This window comes from Euwallacea similis, chromosome 23 (assembly GCF_039881205.1).
Source record: "Euwallacea similis isolate ESF13 chromosome 23, ESF131.1, whole genome shotgun sequence".
Lineage (NCBI taxonomy): Eukaryota > Metazoa > Arthropoda > Insecta > Coleoptera > Curculionidae > Euwallacea > Euwallacea similis.
The window spans coordinates 1,519,756-1,540,781 of NC_089631.1; the positions used below are offsets into that span (position 1 = coordinate 1,519,756).

Here is a 21,026-nt window from a genome sequence, read left to right on the forward strand (position 1 = left end):
TTTCGGGGATTCGGTCTTAAAGTTCCATTAGAACCATTCTGTTTTTTGTAGAAAATATAAAATTGATTTTAATCGTTTATTTCAGGAAGTCCATATCTCCAGAAATTTAAATTTTGAATTAAAAAAAAATTACTTTACGCAATACTTTTTTCTTTTATTGAAAAAGTTTGAAGTTATTTAGGAGTCCGCCTTTTGAATAGGGATACAAAACTATAAAATTCATTTGATTTTGTTAACCCATGAAAAAAAAAGTGTCTACAGTACGACTACATAGGGGTTTCCGCACTAAGTGATGTCTATCTACAGACATTGTAATTTCGGATATAACTCGATTTTGACATTTTTGGTCAATAGGAGATTTCTGAAATAAATTATTCATTTGTCTAATACTTATACGCGAGTACGACTCAACCTTGTGCCAGGGTACATCTTTCAACCACTACAGGGAATTACCGTAATGAAACAAAACAAGTATACATACACATATTTAAGCACCTTGTATTGTCGACCATTTACTTAGTACAAACCCTGGTTCAGACATTTCACTTCTTACTTGTAAGACAGGCCATTACTGCACTGAATACAAAACCACTACAGTTGACCATAAAACTATAAACAATAATATAACAATAAAACAACCACATTAAAATGCACTCGCGCGACTACTGCGAGTAAAAAAGAGGTAATTTAATCTTCAATTTAGCTTGCAGCTGTCCTAGATTCAAAATTAAATGTCGAGAACAATTATTGCATTTTTGGATCACATAACACTGCAGTCAGGATTTGCCGATGGATCAGCACTGGGGGGCATTGCCATTGGATTTCCTGTGGGATCGAATTGGAAGGGTGTATCTACTTCTCCGACCAGTTCCGCCGGAGGTTGGCCGTAATCTTGAAGCTGGAAACCAAAACGTTTTGAAAACCCAATAGGAAAGTTTATAAGGAGATAAATACCTTTTGCATGAGGCTCAGAACTTTTGAAAACCTCTCCTTCTTCACCTCTAAACTGTCATCTACCTTTTCTTTATTCAATTCTTCCAACACCTCTTCCATCAATTTCTTCTGATTTTCATATCTTTCCACCTCCTCATTTGGCAATTTGTTTTTATTTTTTTCTAAATATGGCGGCAGTTTTTCCACAAAGTCTTGAAGACTGGGCGCTAGCACTTCTTTTGACAACAACCCTTGCATCATACCTACGAGGAGGTCCTTCTCTTTTACTCTAATAAAGACATTCTTATTATTAAATTGCCTTGCATGAATGGTAAGATTTCTCCCTCCTGTCCTCCACCTGCGCCACCAAACATCTTCATCAAATCGTCTTCATTGAAAGGCGAGCGGAGGTTCTCTTGCCCTTCATTTAAGCCTTAAATATATTCAATATTAAGTTCCACATTGATATACTATTAATGGCACACCTGCTATTGCTTGAGATATACTCGCAGCAAAATCTACTGATTCATCAGAAATCTCAGTAGGATTGCTCAGCACTTGCTGTGCAGCATCTGCCATCTGTCTTAGTTTTTCCTGAACTATATCTGGTGATATTTCATTATTTGGGTTGCCCCCAGCTAAAAGTCGAGCGAAGTTTTCTTCAAATTGCACGGCAGCTTGTTGCACAAATTCAGTTGACCATTCTTGAGGGAGCTCTAATAAGTAAATTCATCCATGAGGGAAAAACAGTGATTTAGAGGAAGGACTCTTTGATCCAATTTTGGTAATAATACAGGGAGTTCCACCATCTAGATGGAACATTGGGCATTTTGCATGAAACCTTCTTGAGGAACCTCCAATGTTGCATGGAATGTGGTACACCCTGTATGTCACCCTACCTGCTGCATTATTAGCATTTGCCTTCTCAATTGATTGTGTTTCAGCTTTATTGTCTTCTGAAGACTTGGCACTAGGAGCGCTGTTCCCAAAGTCCTGGAGGGCGCCTAATAAGCAGAAAGATAGATCAAATCAAAGGAAAAATAGCTCTATGGGCTATGAGATAATAGGTGGTAAAGTAAGACATCTCCTACATTATTTGATTCCCAGAACTGACTAAGAGTGATGATGAAATTACCTAAAATTTTTCGAATTTAAAATGCCTACATCCATTACTGGTTCTAGAGCTACTTGAGGCAGAACTACTGAAGTGCTCGCGAGCTGATTGAGAGCACTAAAGGTCCTATTAATTATTTTAAATTATTTTCCTATGATTAACTAAAAAAACTAATAATGAAATTGGTAATATGCAATTTAGCATTCTAATGTTTATTCATTTTGACCTCTCAATCCAATGAAGATTCCAAATCATTATCATTCTCTTCGTGACTTTCCTCCTCCACTTTTTTCTCTCTCTCGATATCCACCCCACTTAATCTTTGTAAGATAATTTTCGATAAGAACCCTCCACTTATCTAGTATGTGGTTGCATAATTGTACACCAGCCTTGGTTCTCTTGTACCCCTATTTGCAAGAAAACTAAGCCCCTGATAACACTTTGATAATGTAGCTCTTATTCAATGCTTTACTTACTATCTAACAAGTCTGCGAGTTCCTGATCCTCATTTTTGGGGGTAGATTTATCCTGTTCACTCATTTTTCTATAAATATTATCAATGATTTGCTATTTTTGTAGTTTATTTGGACTTTTAACTCTTCAATTTCTAAATTAATTTAATGTTGGGGGTTGGGGTCAGTCTACGGTACCGTTTATCTGCACTTCTTTTTATATTATTAAGTTAATATGAATTTTAGGTGTTATATTAATTGTTTTCCAATAATTAAACTGACGATTTTTTCTGAAATTGTGATGTAATTAAGCGAATAATCAGGAATTTGCATAGGAATTTTCCTGCAGGAAATTTAAGTTGAGACTTCAAACGAAGATATACTGCATGTATGGCAGGCGTCAAAGCCATACACCATGCTGTCAAGATACTCGCGTCTATAACTACACCCAGTGCATGTAGTGATCGTTTTGATCTGTGCGAGAAGTCCTGTAGGGCCTTCTCATATATAAACTTGCAGTAAACAAACGTGCCAATACTAACTCTCATTGGTGGAGAAATGTGGAAAGTTGATTTTAATTCACTATCCTTAGAATTAAACTGTTCCATTTATGGACCTTGAACTGGAACAGAACCAGAATGGAACGAAAGCTTTCACTGGAAATGGCGGCTGGGAGGAACTCAAAACAGTTAGAAGAATTAGGTTATGTATTGATGACCTAGAAAGGGGAACCCGAGGGATCCAAATTTGTCTAGTTTTCAGTTGTATATTGTTGAAGTGAATTAGATAATTAAGCAAGAAAGTCAATGGCTTCAGCAAGCAGTACCTCTGCCCGCTCTTTGTTTCAAGACTCGAAAACCCGTTTGGCAGACAGGGTGCAAGTAAATGTAAATAGCATTGCAGCTGTAGCCAAACAAATCATGAGGGGATCAAAAAGTCAAGAAGTAGGATAGAGCACTTTACTATTCTTTACATATTTTGTTACTACACTCATTGATTATCCTTTCTAGATATTAATGCATTCGGCAAGGAATTTTGCAGCTCAAGAAATACTTATCGAGTGTTCAGAAAACAATTTAAAACGTTTGCAACTGCTTAGTGCTCATCTTGGCGTACAGCAGGACGCCCTACAAAGGCGAGCAGGACAGATTGAGGAGGTAAAAGAGCAAGTCCAAGCTATGCAGAGGTGATTGGAGGAGTAGTTAGTTTTGATTTCAATTTAATAATGAGTAATTAGTATTATGCAGTGTAATTAAAGCTGGTATAGGAAGCTCAATCATTCATTATGTTAATTCTTCTGTGATTTTTTTGCATTCAGTGATCAGGATTTTTATCTTTAAGGGAATGAAAATGCCTTCTGTGTTAGTTATATCATAATGTATGTATTTAGTTTAATGTGATCAAATAGTATAGTCAGTAAAAGTGAATCAAGATGTTTATTAAAGTATGCAAATGTGTTCTTAGGATTTTAATTTCAACTTGGAATCTGGATGTTTCAAATGCAATACAAAAACTTCAGAAAATGGCGCCTGATAATCGTTACAAGATTGCTACATTTCTTTTTTTTTCGTTATTAAAACTGTATACAAAAAAGATCTTTATTGGTCTACAACTATTGCCATTCTTCATTTTCTACTGAAGTCTATCGGAAATTTGAGAGAACTAAATCTGTTCTTATGTCAACATTGTATACATTCATATGTCACTGTCAATAAAAGTCACAACAAACAATAATGGCGTTGGAGGTGTATTAAATTTTCCTTCACTTCTTGAAAGTTAATTGCATTTCTCTAGCATTTTCTAAACGAAAATGTGAATGTTCCACCCCATTCTGAACAAAAACCCTACGAAAATGGCCACAGCTCTAGAGAACATCGCCCCTGAAAAGGCGTGGGTGGAATTTTGCGAAAGACATGCCGTTGCCGCTGCACAAGACTTTTCCAAAAGTTGCCATAACTATATTAATATGTGTTTGCCGGATAATGCCCGGAATTTAGTGAACCATAAGGACCTAATGAAAAAATTTGTCGAGTACTTTAGTGAAGAGTTCGATCGGGATTTCAATAGAAGGAAATTGGGGACCAGCAAGTTTGTGAATGGAGTTGGGGGGACCACTAATGAAGATAGTTTTGATACAGAGGATGGGAGTCCTAAGATGAGCCATAAACCTTTCTTCAGAAGGTACGTGTTGGGTTTACGAGTAAATTTATGTCCCTATTGTTATGTGTAAATTAGGCAAATGTGTTTATATAAAGGTCCTATTTCAGATTTAGTTTTAAAATGCTTAGAAAAAGTAAAGACCTTTTCCATAAGTATTCTGAAGAGGAATCCACAGTAAACAATAAGACTAAATTGGCCAAAATTGTTGTGGAATGTCGAAAGGAGGGAATTGTCAACTATACAACTCCAGAATGTTTAGATCAACCATCAGGGCCTCCCAAGTGGGAGAGATGTAGATTGCAGCTTGTAAAGGCAACTGGTGGTTATATGTTGGAGTTTTACTCACCTCCCAAAAATCCCAAAGTAAGTATCTAATTAAGGTCCTTTATGTCGTAGTGAAGTGTATAATTTTTGTTGTAATATTAATGAGGAGATTTGTATGACATATTGTAAAGATGTTCATGTTATGTGATAACTATATGTTCATTGTAGCCTCGTAGTGGAGTATTCTGTGCCCTTATCACAGAAGCCAGAGAAACTACAGCTTTAGAAATGCCTGACCATGAAAATACCTTTGTGTTAAAAGCCAGCAACAATATGGAATTTGTCATAGAAGCTCATGATACTGACGATATGAGGTCCTGGTTGGCCACTATCAAGTAAGTGCTTGTGTTAATGGAAGTATAATGTTATAGTCACTTTAAGGGCCAATCAATCCACAAAACTAGTAGTTTCATCTGGGAAATAATTTTCATAGTAACAGAGAAACTAACCAATATTCTGCTTTCATTTGAATAGTTTTAAGCAAATTTTCTTGTCAAAGTTATCTGGGCTTTAATCTGTTGGTGCCCATTCAAGTTCTGTCAAATTAGATTTGAATATAAAGCTGTCCTTGACTTGGAAAAAAGGTTTTCTTAGTAATTTGGCCAGCAATGTAATTTCTATAGAAATGGTAAAGTCAAACCATTATCTTGCTGGCAAAGTTATCAGGAGCTTGAAAAACCAAAGGTAACTACAAACATTCCTTTTTTTAGGTACTGTATGCGTTTAGGACCTGGCTCTATAGAACCAGGTGGTGGGAATATAGATTATCAAAGTAATGCCCCAGATCTGCCCCCCAGAGTCTCTGGTGGTAGGGGAACTGATAGATTATCATCCAGTTCCAATTTTGAAATTTGCCCTAATGGAGATGGCCAAAGTGAGTCTCAGTTGTATTTGTGACACGAGCCAATGTGTAAATTATATCTCTATAACTTCAGATGCAGAGTCAGATATAGGCCAAACCTTGAAAAAGGAGCTTTGGTTCCATGGTATGCTACCCCGATCCGAAGCTACCCAGCAGGTGTTGCATGACGGAACGACTGGGCATGGCCGGTTTCTCGTTAGGCAAAGCGAAACTCGTACTGGCGAATTTGTGTTAACATTTAACTTCCAAGTGAGTATTCATTTCTTCCTTTTTTTGGGAAAAAAGTGGCGAATTTTTAATATTTCTCTCCAGGGCAGAGCCAAACATTTACGAATGACAATAAACGAGCACGGCCAATGCCGACTACAACACTACTGGTTTTCCTCCATTTATGAAATGTTGGAAAACTTTCGCACCCATCCAATCCCTTTGGAGAGTGGTGGAAATTCGGACGTTACTCTAACTGATTACATTTTGAACCCATCTGCCCGGGCACAGGTAAGTTACCCTCCACAACTGCCCACTAAGTGACGTAATCCGTATCCTCTGCGCAATAGCTTCAACATTCAGCTACGCGTAGCAACGTCCCCTCTCCAAACACCAGTGGAGCAACGCAGCCGAATGGGGCGGAAGCTGTCGGAGCCGTCCGAAGAGCACCTATTCCCATACCGGAAGTCAGACAAGTGAGATAGATGTTAGACTGGATAGTAGATGTTAAATGTGAGTGCGAGAAAGATAGAGAGAGAGCGCCGTGATTGTATTAATTTATTATTGTCTCTTTTTTGTTTGTTTTGAATTCCGAGTGATGTTTTAATTTGTGTCTGCGCAGCTTCGATACATACTCGATATTTTTTAGGTAATTTTAGATCTTGAGAATTCAAATTTTAGTACGACTGCTCAAGTTTTTGGTTGATTGAGAGTATGTGATTGTCTGCCTGATGCCTTAAATTAAGCTTTAATTTGTTGGGTGTTTCAAATAAGATATAAACTTCTACACCTCTGTCACTCTTTACCTCATCACTTTAATTATTTTTTAAGTTATTATTATTATCACTTTCTTACCCACTACAAACGAAATACGTCGGTATAGTTAAGGCTTTCAATTTGCCTGGATTATCCATTAGTACAACAATACCTGGGAGGTTCATCGTTAATCCTATTATTTCTTTGGTTTTATGCATTTTTATCATTCATTTTTTTGCTTTTGTAATTTGGTATTTTCATTGTGGTTGTTATTTATTTTTATTATTGAGAAAAGCCATTTTTTTTAAACTACCTCAAATTTTTTATTTAAATTATAAGAGAGAAACGTAATAATTTTTGAACATGCTTTCAAACAAACGTCATGATTTGCTTCAAAATCCATGTTCAGTACTAATAAAGAATACTGATTTTTAATGTTTGAGAGTCGCTGAAAATTCATATGAAGATTCATAGGAATGTATGGTAAAATGATGGAGAAATATCATAATAAAAGTTAAGAAATATAAAACCGTAAAAGTAACCAAATGGGGTTAAAACACCTTAAAAGCATGAAAACAAAATAATTGACTTTTTGGATATTAAATCACCATAATGTCAAGATATACAATCTGTTGTGGAGTTAGACTAGAAGGAATCTGAACCGCTGTTTTACAATTGATTATTCTATTAATATTTCTGCATTATAGCGAAAAACCAAACAAATAGTAGATTTTGGATAATTCCCGAAAAACTGCTTACTATCGGTTTAAATGCCTCTTAGATACTGATTTTTCAAGTACACCATTAAAAAAGCTGCTATAAAGCCAATATTTAATAGAAACTGTTAAAAGGCAGAAGTCAACATAAAAATGACAAGTGTAATCTATCGGGTATTTTTGGGTGGCAATTATATTGATTATCACAAAAATCTTTATATTACTGATTTATTTATCCCCTGGGATCCTTCATAGTATATTTTACTAAGTCACTCTGGGTGTTGAACATGGATTTGCTTTAGAACATTATTCGAGTGAATGCAGATATATGTTGAGTTCACACAGTTCTTTCATTCATCATACAGACTGTCTAAAAATAAAGTGCAATTTTTATTTATTTATTTATTAAGATTTAAGTGTGGTATATATAATATACGAATTTCTATTAAAAGTAATTGTAAGCAAATGCCAGAACTCAAACGAAACCCTAATTGATAGATTTCTACTTTTCTAATTCTCCTGTTCTGGAATAAATACAGCAATAATTTCATGGCTTTACCATAGTTTTTAAGGGTTATTTTTCTTAGATAATTAGCGTAGAGAGCTGAAAGGTCCGCTCGCAGGGTGGTCACCTTTTTTTTGTTTTGTGAAAACGTAGGCTTTACTTTTTAAGTACAACGTTCGTGTAAATATAAACGTATTCTACATTTTCGATTTTTTGTTTTATTTTGAGGTCACCCCCATTATCGCGTCTGCAAAGGTTCATACAGATAAAACACAATTCGGTTAAACTGTGGGCATATTTAAGCCGTTTTTTGCAGGTCGTGGCGCATGGGGGCAGTATCCGGACCCAGGAGGCGGCATCCGAGCAACAGACTGAGACTCCCAGTAGAGCAGTGGAGAATCAATACAGTTTTGTGTAAAATAATTCTTATTGCGTGTGATATGTTTTTTCTTTATTTGCAGTATTATTTCTTGTCAGTTTATACGGTAATTACTAATAGCTTACATTCCATTTGAAAGCTTACACGTTTGAGAATATACAGGGTGATCATTATGGATAAAAGTTTACTTAGTTTAAGATTGATCACTATTCTCTTCATGAACTATTTTCTCTTCTGTATGTCTTGTATTAGCTTTGTTGGTACTGACCTCGTGTCCGAACCACCTTATATTTAAGTGCCAAGTTTCAAATTATTTTGCTTTCGCATTGTATTACTTATGGGGCACATCCCTATACTTGAGCATAAATTTTGCGCATCATACGATTTCAAAATGTCCAGTTAATGTCCTTTTTCGTCCTTTATCCGAAAATGTTAACATTTATTACACAATAACAGAAATATTGTAATTTTCCTATTGAAATATCAAACTACATAAATGTGATAAGAACAAAAAAGATCTTTTATTTCGCGAATTTTTGAATTCACTCCAATCGATCTTCCAAAAACTTATCCAATCGTCCGTTCAAGTACTCTTCAAAAATATTCTCTGAAAGAGTCTCTTCTCTGCATTTGCCCATAATTCTAGCCAGATACACAGTCAAAACGTGACAACAACTGATATTATTTTTCAAACTCAGGACACACTCTTTGAAGAAGCCACAATGGCAGAAATTTATATTTTCAAATAGAGAATATTGTTCCGTCCTTGAAGAGATTTCATAGATGTTTCTCTGTGGGTTTGCAGGGCTGTATTTGATAATCCTGCATTTGTCCACCATTTCCACTGCCTTAGAGAAAGGCTCACCAAAGTATGAGTGCAGGTTTTCAAGGATTTCATTGGAAACTAGAAGAATAAGTTAGTGTTACCAATAATAATGATATTATACACAGTGAGTCAAAAAAGTCCACATTTCTTCTTTTGTATATTTTTTCAAATTTTCAGACAAATTATGGTGATGCACAACCTCTTGAAAAATTGAGGAAAATGTTACAGCTAAGGCTAGTTTTTAAACAAAGTAATTCAAAATTAGGTGGGAAGTGTTTTGATTTATCAGAATACTTTTTGATAAATGAATAAGACATATACTACCACTGAAATAAAATAATAAATTAATGATTTTAGTTCAACTCACATGAACCATTTTCCTTAAACTCTCTTTCTGCATCTTTAAATAGAGCAAATGCTTTTTCTGGCACAAAACTTTTCTTAAGCTGAATCTCATTATTTTGCATTGCCATTTTTTCATTGCCACTATCTGCAAAGATTTTGAGAATAAACTGCTATTTAATATTCCCAATTTTCAATTGTTCATACAAAAAAATCTTATGAATCATGCAAATAACAAACCAGTTCAATGCAAAAACCTAACCTAAAATATATCTGACCCTGCATAAATTTAATATAATTTTAAATGTCCAGTAATGTTCTCTAGAATACTCTTTCGGGCGGGCCCTATTGCAATCACAGTCCTAGTACCTAAAACTTGTATGGTCAATACACAACATTTCCACCTTGATAATATAAATAACCTGGGGCCACTTGTGTTTGCCCAGCATCTCGAATAATGCAACTTAAAACGTTATTCTCTTTTGCTTTCCTGTCCAGCTCCAGCATTTGCTCTTCTGAGTCAACTCGAAGAGCAATTTTAGTACCACCTAAAATTTACGAATGCAATAGATATTTACAAATGGCTCTTTACTATATTTACCATTTTTTAGCCAATTCTTTAACAAACTAGGAGATGTGGCCAGTGTCGTGGCATAAGCAGCCATCGCTCCATGCCCACACTGAGCAGCAACTTTGCCTTTTTGCATTTTGAGATCGTTTCGGACTCCCAAGATCAGGCGAACTTCATCATCAGTGTCTCCAAACTAGAATGAATTCAATGTGTAGAGAGAGACAGGACTTAGGTATTTGGTTTCAAACAGGTAGAACCAACCTCGTAGCGCTCTTCCATGCCGTTAGACCATACAGGTTCATATTTTACTTTAGGCTTATGGTGCCACTGATGCTTAAATTTCAGAATGAAGTACGTTGAGGCTGCTCCTATCAAAGTACCTGCCCCGAACACCGCTAAATAGGAATTGGTAGTCATTAAGTTCATTTGAGATTCCTTGTTGGGCAATTAATTAGGTACCTAATTTCCAATTTTTTAAATTAAATTTTTTTATTGAGGTTAGAAAAAACAGTTGATCTGATAGAACCTTCAAATGTTTGCTGCAACATTGCGCGATTTGGTCATAACTGTGAACTAATTGGGTTATGAAGCAAAAAATAACGTGATAGGGAAGAATATGATGTATGATGATAATACATAAGATTCAATTTTAAAATGTTACGCTTGAGCTCGTAAGTGATTTGATAAGACATTAATATAATCAATAAAAAAAGCCAAGACTTCACTCTGTTACCCTTCCAAATAATTTTTTTAGCAACGCTTGGCAACGCCGGACCTCGTTCACTCATACACAGCTGTTTGCTATCAAAATGAAAACCACGTGTTTATGTGTGCAATTTAAAAAGTATAATTTACTCAAACAAACTTAATATTTATGTATTTAACAATATCAGACGTTTAAAATTGGTAAATTACAGTTAACTATGAACAATTCCAGCGAACTGAACTATAAACCGCAAATGACAGATGAGGAGAGACTGAAATTATCTCAAAAACTTGATGCGGATTTGGAAGAATTTATTACTAATTTGCCAAAAAGGAAGTATCAAGATGGTTGGCCTGAAGATAGATGGGAAGAGGTAGGTAGGCCGCCTGTGTGGCTCACATGGAAAGTTAGTCACCTTCGAAGCATTCTCCTTTCAAAACTCTACATGAAAATGATTTCTGGGACAATCTTTCCCTTTCTACCAGCAATATCTTCAAGGCCTGCATTACTGAAATTTGGCCACAGTTATTCGTATTATTTACCAGTATCATGCAAATAATTTTTAGGAAATGGTCAAACATCCATTCTTCATGAAAGAAGCCCCAAAGCTTGGAGAAGATCTTCATCCCTTATATGAGGGATTGCAGAAATTGAAATATGATCCTGAGGAAAATGAGCCATATGGTAATTAAACAGTGTTTCTAATTATATATTTTAAGCCATAAGAGAATGCTAACATTCCACCCCTTTTATGCAGCGTCAACATTAGAATAATGCATTTCTAGATTTAGCCATTGCCTACAAAGACGACGGGAACTTCAACTTCAAACACAAAAATTACCGACTGGCAATAGTCGCTTATACTGAGGGCATTAAGCAAAAGTGTGGGAACCATGAACTCGAAGCAAGCTTGCTGAACAACCGAGCTGCTGCACATTGGTTCTTAAAGAACTACAGGTCATGTCTGCAAGATTGTGAATTGGCCTTAAGAATTAAACCAACATACATTAAAGCCTTAAGCAGGGCAGCAAATTGCTGCTACCACTTAACTCAATATAACAAAGCTTTGGAATTCTGTGATAAGCTCTTGGAAGACAACAGTAGCAACAAAGATATTTTGGATTTGAGAAAAAAGTGCGTTAAGGATTTGAAGGAGAAGGAAAGGAATGAAAGGAAGAAAGATATTGAGGAGAAGAAGCGAAAAAATTTGGAAAACGATTTAGTTAAAGAAATTGTTGCGAGGGGTTATCAAATTGAGGGAGGATGCAGTGGTATGTGTGGTCAAGAGTGCCTTGTTACACTGCATTAAACCTAAATCTTTCAAGGAAATATAAATTTGAGCCAATTAGAGCCCTACTTTCCCAAACTAGCACAACACAGGGTGTCCCTGAATAAAGAGTCAAACAGCCTAATGTGGCCAGTAGTCTTTGTTTACCCAGAATATAAAATAATGGATTATATTCAGCGATTTGATGAACATGACAGGTATCCCACAATTAATCAAACCAAATTAATTCACCATTATCCCATTTTCATTTCAGCATCTCTGTGCACTTGAATGTAGTTTTTGAAACTTATCCAGAGTGGGATTACCAGAAGAAGTATAGACCTGGAAACATAAATGTGTATTTCGAGGACTTGAAGCAGAAACTCGTTAAGGTTGACGATAAAAAAGCGCTGAGGGAGGTTTTACTGAACCCGGGGTAAGGTGTTATATGGTGCAATATGCTTTTTAACCGAAGGTTATTTTGTAGTTATGTGATTAAAGGGGGCACTCCATCTTTTATAATTTTAGTGAAGGGTAGTGATGCAGAGAAAATGTATCTTGAAAACAAATGACGTTGCTAAAATAATTTTTGTTGAGCACCGTGTCAGGCACCTTCAGACAGCCCCCAGTTTTTTTTTAAGTGAGCGGGTTGTGTGACAAATCTTATTAGAACAAAGTATTGTACAAGGTGGCAACAAAGTAACCCTTCTTTGAAGAAAGCTTATCTGGCGTTAATGGAGTGCTCAACTCAAAAACTCCAAATGCGGGGATACAAAGACATTTCTCAGTTAATAAATTACTTTATTGTACTTTTAAGACATAAAAACAGATCAGAAAAATAAAAATATTTGAAATACAACTTTTGCACCTCACCTAACATTGTCGCTACTGATACCGATGGCTTTGTACCGATTATAGTCATAATTTATGCGGTTAGATATTACACGGTAATCAAGAAATCACCGTAACGGAACACGAAACACGCTCATCGAATCAAAATAAAGAAAAACGAAAAGTACATATAAAAATATATTTATAAGACTTACACGATAAGAAATCATTAATAAACGAAACGAAGATGGAGGGCTGGAGTAGGTAGACTTGGATCCAACAAATCGCGTATTTTCCCAAATTACAAACAAATACCTACAACTTTTAGACTTATTTAAACAGGACCATTTCTAGACTTCAGTAAGTAACAAGAGAGTCTTATTCCAAGACTTACAATCTTAATCTAGATATGAATTTCACAATTATTACTATTAATAATTAGGCGTCGCTAATCGGAATTTCCACCTAAGTCTATGGACTAGCTATTCAGAGGATACAGTTAACAGTTTCTGTAAAAATAAGGCTAAAAAGGCTAATGTTTATGTCACAGAGCTACTACAAATAATGAGACTTAAAGCAAGGACACAACGATAAGACTTTCATGGTGCGCGAACGCACAGTTCCAGAATAACACTATAGTAATTTCGCCACGACTTATAGATCAATAGAGTGATTGTGGTGCAAATGGAATAACGGGCGAAGCCCCAGGAACTGCTATTATTACAGGGACCTATTCCGCCAACGTTGATAGTTTTCAAATCTAACCAAAAGGTGTTCTCATGACTTACTCTTATTATGATTTTATGATGAGATGTTCGTTATTAACGTAAAAAAACGAAACTATGAATGACTTAACGTTAATTAAGAACGGAGTTTGTGATTCATGGCTGACGCAAATTGGCTCGGATAAGGGGAGACCATTGGTTCAATACAAAAAGTTAAAACTGGGCTTCAGAAGGCTGTTTTCATCTAAGTCTTGAAATTCGCCGGCTGAACTATACATTCAGCCAGTTTCGTAATAATCGCAATAAAATTGCCCTAACTTACAATACAAAAAAAAGCGGCAATGATCCCCCGTTACCATTGGCGCAATAAAAACGAATTGAACGACGAAAACAGATCCGAATGGAAGAGATCTGTCTTAAAACTAGACAGCACTTGCTCCCTCTTTCTCACGCTCAGTAAATATGCCAGCGTCTCACTTCTTTTTGTTTTTGTTAGTGGCGCCGCGGGGTGGCGTCACCGGCCGGCCCGCGTTCATGTTGTACTGAAATTTTCGTTTGTCCGCCGGCTTCAGGATTTGAAAGGAGCACATTAGCGTCTCGTCGACCGACATCATCGCGCCGGCGTTGTCAAATTCGCCTGCAAAAAATAAAAAAATTAAATGGCCGATGAAATGCATCTGCGCCAAGAAATCGGTTGACAGTTTTGTCGCAGTAGATGTGAGCTGCGCAGTTACATCAATTCGCCAATACCAAGACAAAGGAGCATGACAAAAACTGTTATCGCCCAATGATATATAGTGTATCTTACGGGTATAAAATATCCAGGCAGACAAACCAAATGCGTGATTGCTAGCTTGGTTGGTTGTTTCGTCTGAACGATCGATATGCCAGAAGAGCGACGACGTTTTACAGGGTTGAACTATGTTCTCCTATGAGTAAATCAATGAGTTCTACTAAGTCATTAATAGTCATATCTCCGATATCTTGAAATCTCTGACGAGCTTGGGAGGGTCTTGCTGGCCAAATACCCTCATCACGAAATTAATCCTTCAAATGTTGCCCGATAATAACCGAATTAGAAACCTCCCAGAAAGCCCTTAAGTCAAAGCCTCTGACAAATCGTTCAATTCTTTATTCCATCTGCATTCCAGTTTCCGCATAAGTCGGTAGGAATTCTCATTGTCCTGAAATAGTCTAAATCGTTGTTCTTTTCCATCCTGCAGTACAGCTTCTCGCTTTCGCAACTTTGCTTCTCTCAAAGTGAGACTGTCCATGCGTGCTTAAATAGCCTCCACATCCCCTTTGGTCTTCAGGTAACTGGAGCTATAACAGCGACATACGTTGAGTCTGGATATCATCCTGATATTCTCTTAGTTTAATGTTTGCCCTCATGTCACAGAGGTACAACTGTCTAAACCCACCGGGTGTCGGGTCATTCATATACAATAGAAACGTTGTGGTATCTATTCGATCATTTGTACCTTCATCTAGGTCGACTACCTCCTGCGCTCTATAAGCTTCCAGCCACTCAGACTTCAGATATATTGCTCGTTGCAATGTTGTCTGTACGTATTACCAATAACCACAAGCAGTTGTGTTGGAGATTGTTTAGGTTGATTTTCAATCGCTCCAGTGTTGCTTCATCAAAAAAATCAGCACCTAGTTCGTCATCCGTATGCGAATTCCATTATGGTCCTTAAATCTAGCATACTGGAATTTCTCAATTTTTCACAAGCCAGCCACTTGCATAAATTGCGCCTACCAATAAATTAATTTATATGTCTCTTCCGTAACTTACCTACTAATTTAACTTGAATTAACAAGAGTGCCACGCTTTGATTACACAAGCGAACAATTATAATCACTGAAAAAATTCTTTATCTATACAGGGTGTTTCCTAAATGTTAGGCAAAAATTTAGGGATCTATTCTCCAAGTATTGTTAAGAATTTTTTATCCTTCGATGATTTTTGGAAAAATGCTTTGTTTCTTAAATACAAAGTAATAAACGTTTCTCACGAAATTTATTAAAAGCTACAATAATTGTTCAAAATGACTGTTGCCAGCTTGGATTCATGCTTCTAATCTTCTCATCGACAGCCGAACTCTTTCAAAAATGGTAGGACTGTTTTTTTTATTGAATTGCACCCATGAATTATGTGATTTCTCAAATCTTCCAGGTTTTCCACTGGATTAGTGTAAACTAATGATTTTAAATGACCTCATTGGAAATACTCCAGAGGGTAAGTGGGCATAAGTGAGGTCCACCACGACCAACCAAGCGAGCTCCATATATTTCCATTAAAAATTAGCGAGCAATCCTACTAAAATGCGCTGGTACTTCATCGTGCATAAACCACATTGCCTTTCTGGTTGTCAATGGTACATCTTCAAGTAATTCAGAAAGCGATTGTCCCAAAAAGTTACAATTTACTAGTGTGGTTTTCAAGATGCACACTATCTTGCTATGCTTATTTTAACCATTTTAATAAAAAGAAAAAAATTTAGTCAATAAACATTTATGGTCTTGTATCTAGGGAATAAAACCTTTGTTCCTAAAATCACCAAGGACAAAATTTTGTTTTAATTATTCAGAAAATAGCCTCTTAAATTTTTGCCTAACATGTAGGAAACACCCTGTATATATAAATATACATGTATCTCAACTTACACTCCGACTTTCCAAATCTCCGTAACAACTAAATTTAAAGCAAAGGTGGCCTAAACATGGTTCTCGGATATATCGTGTAATTTTCGTTTCGACAAACAATCTAATAAACAATGGTGATTATATTTAGACTATCCAATATGATACACTGATCATTAGAGCTCGATGATCGCTTTTCAGACGTTATTAAATATTCAGAAAATTGACCATTGAACTCTAACCTGAACTCTATTGATGAAACAAAAATATACCCATTAACAATGGTCAATATGGCGTCTTCGGTCTCAGAGCTGGCAGCTAGGGATATCAACAGCGAAATCGCCTTGACGGTGGCACAGGGTATGTCAGGAAGTCGACTAAATTAATTCACTCAAAAGCAGTAAAAAATTAAAATTTACGGCGAAACGATGTCAGATATGAACAATTCTCAGAAGATCTATAGGCCCATAACGAATTATTAGTAATAATGTCCACATCTCTGCCAGTAGTAAACGTAGTCACTCAATACCGCTTATTCTTGTGGCACTTAGAGCATTCTGTGCACCAAATTTAATTTGAGACGTTTTATCAGTTGGAAACATTTTAAAAAATGCGTATTTTTACACTTTGACTCGAGGAGAACACTCTTAAATTTGTACCACACGTCTAGGAAAGACCCTGTGCACAAACACAAAATTTCTGTTCGGTTCGTTTAGATACTCTTAATGACCATTGTAGTGTTGGTTTGAGTTAATAAGCTATCAAACATTACCTGAATTTATTTGCCCGGAAAAATCCGAAGCAGATGATTCATTAAACAAAAAAATATCCAACTTACCGCAGTAATTTGGAGCACTAAACAACGTGACAAGTTGTCGTTTGGCGAAAAACTCGTAACCATCCTCCACCACTTGATGTGCCCGGCAAATCAAATCGAAGTCATGTTTGTGAAGGAATTTACCAACTACTTCTGCTCCAAATGTAAAACTGACACCTCTGTCATTTTCGCCCCAACCCATTTGATCCTTGTCCGGATCCGACCAGAGAAGATCGCAAAGCAAACCTTGATCGGGCACGTCCGTGGGACGCATTATTCTCCTGATCTGTTCCATTGACTGAAGGTCGGGACTTAAACCTTCAAAATTCAACACTCTATAAAATGAACGAGGTTAAAATGGAGATTTACCTCCGTGACAACAGAAAATCTTCTCGTCCACAATGGCAGCTACGGGAAGACAATTGAAGCAGTCTGTGAACGTCTTCCATAATTTTATGTTGTACCTGAATGGCAGGAATATTCCCTTAGATTTTTGTCAAACTAACCGCTGGCGCAAGTATGATTTTTTTAAAATGTTTACCTCCTTTTACATTCATCGTAAAATCCATAAATTCTATTAATGGAAGCACACTCATGGTTTCCTCGTAGGAGGAAAAAATTCTCGGGATATTTGATTTTGTAGGCCAATAATAGGCAGATTGTCTCCAGAGATTGTTTTCCACGATCCACGTAGTCACCTGCAATGATTCGTAAAAAAATCGTCTTAATCCACATGTGTGTAACAATTACTCTTAAGTATAATATTTATCATCTTCCGTTTAAATTTCCATTGTTATATATACAGAAATTTACTGGGAATATAACATCAACTTTATTATGTAAAGGATGACGGAAATCAAAGCTGTAGTAAGTACATGTACATTTGAGAATTAAACTTGTGGAGTTGCGTCAGAAATTTGCCGATCGCACTAACATACATTTACTGGATGAAATAAGAAAACAATGTCATAAACATATGTCGCGGACTGTTAAACTATTCTTCCTTTTCTCTCTTTATATCTTGTCAATTCCTCAGATTTTCTTGAGTTTTCAAATCACAACCCTATCCTACATAAACCAGTGCAGTGCCAGCTTAAATGGACACTACCCTCAATGAGAAAAAATTAAAACAAGCCTCAAATTAAAGGTAAATCCAATTTAGGGCATGATAGCCATTTACAGAAATTTTCAGGATTGATAACGCAACTCCGCAAGTTCAACACTCAAACTACTGACAGCTCTATAAGCCTGCTGACATAAATTCAAATGCTTCATAGGTCATAAAGACGAATGTTCATAGATATTTTCCTTTTTAGTGTAATAAAAACCAGGATAGTTAAACAGAATGACAATTGTAAGGAAGTGCTCCATACCTAAGAATAGATAGTTAGACTCTGGAGGAAATCCTCCATACTCAAAAAGCCGCAGCAGATCGTAATATTGACCGTGGATGTCGCCTGCAAAAAAGAGTAATAGTTATTTCATGGTCAAAAAAGTATGGTGGAATTTGTGTAAAATTATGATTTGTGCTTAGAAATGTTATTTAAGGATAAAGCAATGGTATGCCATGAACCCAGCTAAAAATATATATTTTTCACATCTAAATGCAGTATTTCATTCTGCAACAAATGGTTTTAACAAATAACATTTTTTGGCTCCTCAGGAAGTTTAAACTTATTAAGACTTATAAGATATATTACAATACACCTAATGGACACATATTTTAAAGAGCTTTAAAATAATAGGCCCATTTTCATATGTTCCCTAAAGACATTTTATCCTTGATCATATCTGCGCAATTTTCCAAGAAAACAAAACCATTATTTTATATTTGTTTTGATAACTACTTATCTACATGTTAATGTAATCAGAATTACAAATAAAGGTGGGGCCCCTGAATCAAAACGTTTAGGGCGTTTTGCCCAAGAATCAATGAAGAAATGGTTAAATGCCTTAACATGTGTATTTCTAAAAACAGGACAAAAAGGTGATCTAAATTGCAGTTTCAATTGGCTAAAAATCAACATTTTGTAGATCTTTAGATCACATACCCCTGAATCCATTCATTAAGAGAGTTTCATCAAGCTTTATAGTTGCTCAAGTGAACTTTTTATGGAGAGGAGATTTGTAATTAATTTAAGTGAAAACATGATCAACTGTCAGGCAAGGTTAATGAACTTAAGAGGGTTAAGAAGTTCTAAAGAGGATTATGACATATGGAAGGATTTAGCTCAAGTACAAATTAGTCTCTAGGCAAATGGCCACAGCATTTGCTATGAAGAGAAACTGACCATGCCTCAATACAAAATGGAAAGTTGTCAGCAAATCTGCTTTGGGGTTATTCTATTGTTTGCAATTAATTATTACAAGAAGATAGAGAATGCAATTGAGCATAAATCGTCACAAAATGAAATAGATAATTGATGAAATGAAGCAAAAAATTGATGCCATTTCAAAATACCAATGTTAATATGGAATATATAAATAAAAAAACTTTTGGAGATAGTGACTGTAAAATTGCTTTCTGCAGATGTATAAATTACACCTACTTCATCAGTACTTTCTCTAAGGATATTTAAATAATAAAATCTTAAATCACCTTAGCCTTTGTTGTATCAAAGTTGGCATAGAAAAAAAAGTGAAAAAACATATGTAAAAATTAATGTAAAGGAAGCAAACATTGCAAAATAAAAATTTGCAAGTAAATCTACTTTGTGACAACTCCATTGATTGTAATAAATAACCAGACAGAAGAGAATTTGAAAATGAGATAATTAAATTGAGCAACTATGAGAGCTTACAGTTGGTAAAGGATTAGCCCTCAAGTATCTAGAAAGTGACATTAAGTATGCAGCAAATGAGAATAAGTGGCTTAACAGAAGGAGATAAAAAATTTTGATGTTGGTACATGGTGAAATGATAAGAAATGAGAGGGGTTGCCTCATTTGTTTTAATGTGGATCTACTAGCTGGGCATATAAATCAATAAAGGAATGCAATCTCCTGTCCCTAATTTTTCCTAAGCTATATCCTTTTCTAGTGTATTGCAAGATGAAATACCATTTTCCTCTATGATCTTAGCCATTAAGAATTTGTGTCTATGCTCAAAAATAACAATTTAGAAGCAGTGAAATTTCCATATAGTTATTATCAGTCTATCAGACGGCTTCTACCACCAATTGGTGTCTCTGTTCTCCACTTACCACATATTTTCAAAGGAGCCTCCAACTCCAATAAAATGGGTTGACTAAGGAAGATTTCTCTGGATTTTAAGCATAAACCTCTGATCTCGTTTTCCGTAAGTTGGACATTCTTCCCGGGCCTGGCACCTCTCACTAAAAAACCACAATTTCTTGACTTCACCCCTACATTTCCGATCACAAAAATATCCGAATTTTCTAGGCGTAAACCTCGGCCGCCATATTTTGTCAACATTAAAAGGCTTGACCTTCAGACATTTACCTTCCAATAACCGGGCTATAATCGAGTCAATATTCAGTTTATCGGCTTCGGCCATTGGGAATGATGTTCCTGGATATTTTCCGGGCTATTTTCGAAGGGAAATTAGGGCGATTAATAGGATTTTTACTGATTTTTTTATGGGAACCTGAAGTCCCAAACGTAAACAGCGAAATTTTTGTTAAGGAGGGTGTCAGTTGCCACCTGTCACAAAGGAGAAACAATTGAAGTTGCCAACGTGACCAATTGAAAATTTCCTCCCAGAATTGAGAAAGGGGCTGGGATTATTAAATTTGGAAGCCAATTTGAATGGCGGAAGCAGGAGTTAACTCAAAATTGCAACAATAATAAATTTGAGTCTGTATTAGTGTATAGTATGTTAGAAAATTGATGACTTGTTTTCATACCGTAATATTGGCTATACTAACT

At 35.9% G+C, this 21,026-nt stretch overlaps 6 protein-coding genes across 6 annotated transcripts; 2 read left to right on the top strand and 4 right to left on the bottom strand.

Annotated features, from left to right (window-relative positions):
* Positions 1-553: 553 nt before the first annotated feature.
* Positions 554-2,887, bottom strand: Pex19 (peroxin 19). Its single transcript, XM_066401675.1, has 6 exons — positions 2,524-2,887; positions 1,833-1,937; positions 1,419-1,649; positions 1,253-1,366; positions 955-1,196; positions 554-898 (listed from the first exon to the last, which is right to left on the bottom strand). Exons 1-6 carry the CDS (start codon positions 2,585-2,587, stop codon positions 761-763), a joined length of 894 nt encoding a protein of 297 aa, XP_066257772.1. The 5' UTR covers positions 2,588-2,887; the 3' UTR covers positions 554-760.
* Positions 2,888-4,222: 1,335 nt separating this feature from the next.
* Positions 4,223-8,883, top strand: Lnk (SH2B adapter-like protein Lnk). The gene is made up of 8 exons (XM_066401663.1): positions 4,223-4,680; positions 4,767-5,022; positions 5,152-5,318; positions 5,694-5,857; positions 5,919-6,094; positions 6,158-6,343; positions 6,403-6,528; positions 8,346-8,883. The coding sequence occupies exons 1-8, from the start codon at positions 4,316-4,318 to the stop codon at positions 8,445-8,447; spliced, it is 1,542 nt and encodes a 513-aa protein (XP_066257760.1). The 5' UTR covers positions 4,223-4,315; the 3' UTR covers positions 8,448-8,883.
* Positions 8,884-8,950: 67 nt separating this feature from the next.
* Positions 8,951-9,707, bottom strand: LOC136416505 (zinc finger SWIM domain-containing protein 7-like). The gene is made up of 2 exons (XM_066401700.1): positions 9,602-9,707; positions 8,951-9,312 (listed from the first exon to the last, which is right to left on the bottom strand). The coding sequence occupies exons 1-2, from the start codon at positions 9,705-9,707 to the stop codon at positions 8,951-8,953; spliced, it is 468 nt and encodes a 155-aa protein (XP_066257797.1).
* Positions 9,708-9,791: 84 nt separating this feature from the next.
* Positions 9,792-10,642, bottom strand: LOC136416485 (probable peptidyl-tRNA hydrolase 2). The gene is made up of 4 exons (XM_066401681.1): positions 10,409-10,642; positions 10,178-10,340; positions 9,999-10,124; positions 9,792-9,945 (listed from the first exon to the last, which is right to left on the bottom strand). The coding sequence occupies exons 1-4, from the start codon at positions 10,571-10,573 to the stop codon at positions 9,866-9,868; spliced, it is 534 nt and encodes a 177-aa protein (XP_066257778.1). The 5' UTR covers positions 10,574-10,642; the 3' UTR covers positions 9,792-9,865.
* Positions 10,643-10,988: 346 nt separating this feature from the next.
* Dpit47 (DNA polymerase interacting tpr containing protein of 47kD) lies at positions 10,989-13,481 on the top strand. Its single transcript, XM_066401666.1, has 6 exons — positions 10,989-11,226; positions 11,420-11,537; positions 11,639-12,124; positions 12,179-12,338; positions 12,395-12,556; positions 12,608-13,481. The coding sequence occupies exons 1-6, from the start codon at positions 11,071-11,073 to the stop codon at positions 12,690-12,692; spliced, it is 1,167 nt and encodes a 388-aa protein (XP_066257763.1). The 5' UTR covers positions 10,989-11,070; the 3' UTR covers positions 12,693-13,481.
* On the bottom strand, positions 13,137-20,801 carry LOC136416479 (serine/threonine-protein phosphatase PP1-gamma catalytic subunit B). Its single transcript, XM_066401674.1, has 7 exons — positions 20,601-20,801; positions 20,342-20,473; positions 18,513-18,596; positions 17,681-17,837; positions 17,509-17,603; positions 17,161-17,457; positions 13,137-14,313 (listed from the first exon to the last, which is right to left on the bottom strand). Exons 1-7 carry the CDS (start codon positions 20,653-20,655, stop codon positions 14,150-14,152), a joined length of 984 nt encoding a protein of 327 aa, XP_066257771.1. The 5' UTR covers positions 20,656-20,801; the 3' UTR covers positions 13,137-14,149.
* Positions 20,802-21,026: the final 225 nt, after the last annotated feature.

Coding starts and splice junctions, on each gene's coding strand:
- Pex19 (XM_066401675.1), bottom strand. CDS start 2,587: ATGAGTGAACAGGATAAATCTACCCCCAAAAATGAGGATCAGGAACTC. Junction 1,650..1,832: donor AAATGCTAATAATGCAGCAG/GTAGGGTGACAT, acceptor TTTACTTATTAG/AGCTCCCTCAAGAATGGTCA. Junction 1,197..1,252: donor AATCTTACCATTCATGCAAG/GCAATTTAATAA, acceptor ACCTCCTCGTAG/GTATGATGCAAGGGTTGTTG.
- Lnk (XM_066401663.1), top strand. CDS start 4,316: ATGTTCCACCCCATTCTGAACAAAAACCCTACGAAAATGGCCACAGCT. Junction 5,023..5,151: donor CACCTCCCAAAAATCCCAAA/GTAAGTATCTAA, acceptor TGTTCATTGTAG/CCTCGTAGTGGAGTATTCTG. Junction 5,319..5,693: donor TCCTGGTTGGCCACTATCAA/GTAAGTGCTTGT, acceptor TCCTTTTTTTAG/GTACTGTATGCGTTTAGGAC.
- LOC136416505 (XM_066401700.1), bottom strand. CDS start 9,707: ATGGCAATGCAAAATAATGAGATTCAGCTTAAGAAAAGTTTTGTGCCA. Junction 9,313..9,601: donor GTTTAAGGAAAATGGTTCAT/GTGAGTTGAACT, acceptor TTATTCTTCTAG/TTTCCAATGAAATCCTTGAA.
- LOC136416485 (XM_066401681.1), bottom strand. CDS start 10,573: ATGAACTTAATGACTACCAATTCCTATTTAGCGGTGTTCGGGGCAGGT. Junction 10,341..10,408: donor GCATGGAAGAGCGCTACGAG/GTTGGTTCTACC, acceptor AATTCATTCTAG/TTTGGAGACACTGATGATGA. Junction 9,946..9,998: donor GCAAACACAAGTGGCCCCAG/GTTATTTATATT, acceptor TACAAGTTTTAG/GTACTAGGACTGTGATTGCA.
- Dpit47 (XM_066401666.1), top strand. CDS start 11,071: ATGAACAATTCCAGCGAACTGAACTATAAACCGCAAATGACAGATGAG. Junction 11,227..11,419: donor CTGAAGATAGATGGGAAGAG/GTAGGTAGGCCG, acceptor AATAATTTTTAG/GAAATGGTCAAACATCCATT. Junction 11,538..11,638: donor TGAGGAAAATGAGCCATATG/GTAATTAAACAG, acceptor ATGCATTTCTAG/ATTTAGCCATTGCCTACAAA.
- LOC136416479 (XM_066401674.1), bottom strand. CDS start 20,655: ATGGCCGAAGCCGATAAACTGAATATTGACTCGATTATAGCCCGGTTA. Junction 17,604..17,680: donor TACGATGAATGTAAAAGGAG/GTAAACATTTTA, acceptor CCTGCCATTCAG/GTACAACATAAAATTATGGA. Junction 17,458..17,508: donor GATTTTCTGTTGTCACGGAG/GTAAATCTCCAT, acceptor TGAATTTTGAAG/GTTTAAGTCCCGACCTTCAG.